Below are 4,881 nucleotides of genomic sequence, written 5' to 3'. Positions count from 1 at the left end.
CCAGTGAATTAAGTGATAGCTAGAGACCTGCAGAAAATGCATTACCTTTAATGAAAACAATCCTTATTGTTTAAATCAATATCTGAATTAGCATCCATTTTGTGGCAAAAGACATTCTACACTCGATCATCATTAAGAGATAAAATCGATGGGTACTGAGTTGGAGTCAGAGGATCTTTTGGTAGGGTGGACTTTTGAACGTACAACCTGATCAGTCATGGCAAAGAGGAGAATAAATTCCCATTAATCCATTATCAACTAATACAAAAGTTTATGGAAAGTTATTAAAGTTAAAGCAAGCTGAAACCAAGGGAACCCTTTCACTCTTTCATACCTAACGTCTGTGCCCATAAATTAAAGGATTGTAAATGCACAATTTAAGAGTGTCTAAGAATATCAAGAAGAAAAAAGGAAGGTGATAGCGAAATAATGGAAGGTTTAGGAGACTTGTGCAATATGGTCATGATATATGATCATGATTTTTGTGACTGAAGTGCAAACTCAGTACCCTGTGACTGAAGTGCAAACTCAGTACCCTTTCTGCATGATTAAATGCACGCTCAAATGTGCAGGTTCTAAAACCAGCCCCAATCTGTGCTGCAGCATGCTTGAAAGATTGCAAGAAGTCGCTGTCGAAGCCTCTCTACTACTGCAGCCTTAATTGGTTGCGCAATTTCCATGTGCACCAGCCTCAGCTCTGCTATATATATGTGTTACCTACCTATATGCATATCAAAATGTTGACAATAGGTTTTCACATCAGGAGTTAGCTACTACTAATCTAGTCTCCACAGGCCTTTCCAAATTCTAAATGGTATCAGATAAGGCTAGTTGCTACTAATTTTTCCGTAAGTATTGTAATGTAAAGGTGTGCGAGACTATGTCACGGTGAAATTGCTCAACTGGTTCACGACATAGGTCACAAAATTTGCAGCTTCACCAACATATAATGTGACCATACGGTATAGAATCATTAAGTTCCAAATAGTAGTTTAACATGACTTCATCTGCTAGTAAACTAATTGACTGCACAACAGTTTAAGTACTTTGAATGGCCAGAAGCCCAGAACCATGACAGAGGTATATTGTGGCAAATGAGATTTCCGCCACACGAAACTTTCCCTTTGCCTTTATCTGCTTGTATTGGAAGTTAACTTCAGTGAATCAGTGTTCAACTGCAACTTTCTGACCTTGCTCCCATAACCTTAGTATGATAAATTTGAAGAAGCTAGTTCAGAGCAGGTTATTGTGGCAAAGCCTCTTATTGTTGTTTTAACTCCAGCCTATCTGTTTTAAGTAGTCCTACTTGATTGTAAAGAAAACGAGTTCGATAGAACTGTTCATTGTTTCAAAGAATTCTTTGTGCAACATGTTTCGCTGATTCACAGTACGTAGCTACAATGTTAAAGTTGTTCTACAAAGAACAAGAAAGTCCTATTTATATATAGGGCCTGAAAGTGCACTTACTATTGCAGGAACCTTTGTTTGAGCCCAAAAGTAATTTTGGTAAAATCCTTTAGTGGGTTTGAGCTAGTGGGCCGATACCTGCGGCCCAAAAATGGGACTATACGGATTTGGGATGTGGTGTTGCTCATCCCGTGCTTCATAAGAAAGTATCGTCCTTAATTGAGCAATTAATACGTGAGTATCCTAATGCTCGCATCCAGCGATCGTATCAAGGATTTTCACAGAGGCAATTAGTCTTTGCCTACATTCTAGCGACGACAGAGGAGGATAATTATTAATTATCGCTTACGATAATATCAAAACTATTAAGAGTTTTGATTTGATTCAAGGCCAATAACTGTGGCCTAAAATATAGTATTTCATTCCTCTTAGGGAAGTGAATCTGCAGTAGCCTATATATAGAGGCTAAACACGATACAGATAGCTCTCTCTCTTTCAGCAATCAATCCTAGCGATTACAAAGCCTCCCCGGAGCAAACCCTCAACCTTGTTGAAACCCGGTGACCGCCCGCCAGTCCTAGTCTCCCCGCGAGCCGACTGTCAGCCTCACCAGAACAACCCGGCGACCGTACTTCCAGTCCCAGTCTCCCCAGGAGCCGACTGCGAGCACAACCGCCACTGTTACTTCCAGCGAAGCAAGGGTAACGCCCTCGCAACCCAGTGAAGCTAAGGTCACGCTTTAGCAAATCCGTGCTTCTCTCAACTTCCCAGTGATTGCTCTGCTTAGTCTACGACACTAGGTATCGATTCGGTGAACGCAAAGAGACCACAACCAAAGCCCTTACCCGCGTAAGGCAAAGAAGTCCTTTTGCGAAAGGCAAGAAAAGAACCCTGTGACGAGGTTGGTGCTCTCCTCGTCCACAGCGCTTGAAGAAGAAGTCAGGTCACGGGACTACCCCAACGACTGCACCCCGCGGTGCTGGCACGCCTGCGCAACCACTCACCCAAAAGAGACTGTTTGCACACCAGCTGGTTTTGGAGCCAAACAACCTTATCACTGCCTCAGTAAAGCCACATCTGGTCCCATTATGATACTCAGATTCATTCTTTCATTCTGCTTGCATAACTAAACTGGACAATCATCACCAGAAGACAGCCCTTGAACTATCAAAAACCTTTTCTTTTAGATCCATTTTTTTTTCATTAGATTCAGTACAGTGAATGTGTAATGGATAAGGCAAGTTGGAGTAGCACAACATACCAAGATCAGATCACACATACAACACATTCATATAATAAAGACCAATGAAACACCAAAATATTATCATCACAGAGTTTTATATTTCATCAATCAAAGTAATTTACGTACATAAAGATGATCGAACAAGAAAAAATGTGGATTTTTTTTTTCTTGAAATCAACAACAAAAGTTGATCTTTGGATCTTTTACTATCTAAGAAGGAGGATTGAAGCCACCACCAAGATTGATCAATACTTCAAAAGACGTTCATAGCTTGAATAGTCGTTTCTTGGCTTTTTGATGAGACTAGAACACTTGGCACTTCTCTTCAGCTTCATAACTTCAATATTTTTCAGCTCTAGACAGTTGTGATACTCTTTTCTCACTTTTTTCGTCAGTTTGCTGTCTTTGGTGGAACCACTTCTTCTATTGCTTGATGAAGAAGGCGGAAGCTTGTCCAAAACCCTAACTTGCCGGCTTTGTTTCCTGGCAGCTTCTTTCTGATACAGCCTCTTCAATCTTTCTCCCACTTGTTTCTCATCCTCTTCCACTCTCTTCAACTTGGTCTGGTACAATTCCGACCACTTGAAACTCACTTTCTTGATCTTCATCTTTTGTATCACCTCATCTGTGGCTTTGACACCGAGCTCTCTCTCAAAAATCTTCTTCCAGAGCTTATCAGTGATCGGAGTCAGGTCTGTATTTTTGGTGCTCTTCTCGATGTGAATCAACTGGTCTTTGGAGCAGTGGGGTAAGACCTGATCGAGAAACTTGAAGTCTAGGTACCCAACATCCCCGAAAGAGTCTAGATTGTCTATTGCGATGGAGACCCAACGATCATCGAGACGTATCAACTTTCCTTTCTCCATTGTGACGATTGTTTTGCCAGTGAAGTGAGTGAGGGCCTTGGTTTCCTTTCCGCCTTATTTATAGGAAAATGAGGTCCGATTGATTTCCTTTTCCTTGAGGGACAAGGTTCATTAAAGAGTAGTGATCAAGTAACTATCCTTTTCCTTATAGGAGAAGGTTTCTATCCCAACTAAGTGAATTTGCTGTAAAAGATGCGGGCCTAGAATAAAAATAAGTAACTTGGGTCAGCACTCTCAAACCAGATAACAAAGCTTGACAACATAAAATTTGCAAATGTCTAGCTGGTAAATGGAAACTCAAATTAATGAGAGTAAATAGATACATCAATCCAAAATATGGGATAACCGATAATGGAACTCCACATTACTGACATATATATATATGGTTAGTAGTATTCTTTGTATAGGGACCAGAGTTGCTACACTGTTGTATATTCTTTCCCTGATTCTGCACTTGTTAATTTATTGACGACTATGATTTACGTACTAAGAGTCCAAGATCACTTTGTAAATCAATACTCTCAGGCTGTGTTTGTTTCACCGGACTATCACTCCCTACCTTAATTTCTACAAGAGTCCTGGACTCCTTTAACTTGGGTTATGCTATAATAAGCCATGAATCATGTTTGGCACTGTCTAGGACTAAGGAGCAGCAAGAAAGAACACAGAAGCAACTAATGAATCATATGCACAATCATCCATGAATCATATGCACAATCCTCACAATTCACAACAAAATTGGGTTTGTTTCAACAATAGAAGCAAGCAAATCAAACACAAATTGCAAAACCCTCTTCCATACCTGGAATTGAATTGGTTCTATCTCAAACTCTTCAATTCTTGCAGCCAATTTCTGGGCAAAACTCTTCAATTCTTCCTCCGGTTGCAAAACCCTCTTCAAACGTTCTGGGCATTCTCAATTTCTCTTGAAACCATCTAACCATTCCAATTCCTAATCAAATTCGCAAGACGGCCTTTGCTGGAACTCGTCCTTTGCTAGAAATCTGAATCGCAAGACGGAGGTCAATTTCTAGTGTTTCAGCAACTCGTCCTTTGCTGGAAACCAACAAAGCATTGGTACCTCCATGAAATTGCAGATAGAGAGAGAGAGAGAGAGAGAGAGAGAGCAACATCGAAGAACTAGAAACCCAGACAATGATAAGAAATAAAGAATTGATGACAAGAAATTGAAAACCCAAAAGATCCAGATGCTCAGATGGAGAAGAATTGCAAGTAAAGAGGTGAGAATGACGAGGCGAGGTTGAAGCGAAGAAGGAAGCTTCCACAGTCCGATGAGTTTTGGTGTCACTCTGGAAGAAGGGGTTGACTCCGTTTTTGGGACTCTATAGTCTCATTTAAATGAGT

General features: G+C 40.6%; 1 protein-coding gene across 1 annotated transcript; it reads right to left on the bottom strand.

Annotated features, from left to right (window-relative positions):
• Positions 1–2,895: 2,895 nt before the first annotated feature.
• Positions 2,896–3,516, bottom strand: LOC112184554. Its single transcript, XM_024322819.1, has one exon. The coding sequence runs from the start codon at positions 3,514–3,516 to the stop codon at positions 2,896–2,898; it is 621 nt and encodes a 206-aa protein (XP_024178587.1).
• Between the last annotated feature and the right edge of the window lie 1,365 nt (positions 3,517–4,881).

This window comes from Rosa chinensis, chromosome 2, assembly GCF_002994745.2.
Source record: "Rosa chinensis cultivar Old Blush chromosome 2, RchiOBHm-V2, whole genome shotgun sequence".
In the NCBI taxonomy this organism is placed as follows: domain Eukaryota; kingdom Viridiplantae; phylum Streptophyta; class Magnoliopsida; order Rosales; family Rosaceae; genus Rosa; species Rosa chinensis.
The sequence above is the reverse complement of the archived record's forward strand: the minus strand, read 5'-3'. Positions and strand labels throughout refer to the sequence as shown.

Bases quoted from the DNA above. Each gene is read 5' to 3' on its own strand.
- LOC112184554 (XM_024322819.1), bottom strand. From the start codon at position 3,516: ATGGAGAAAGGAAAGTTGATACGTCTCGATGATCGTTGGGTCTCCATC.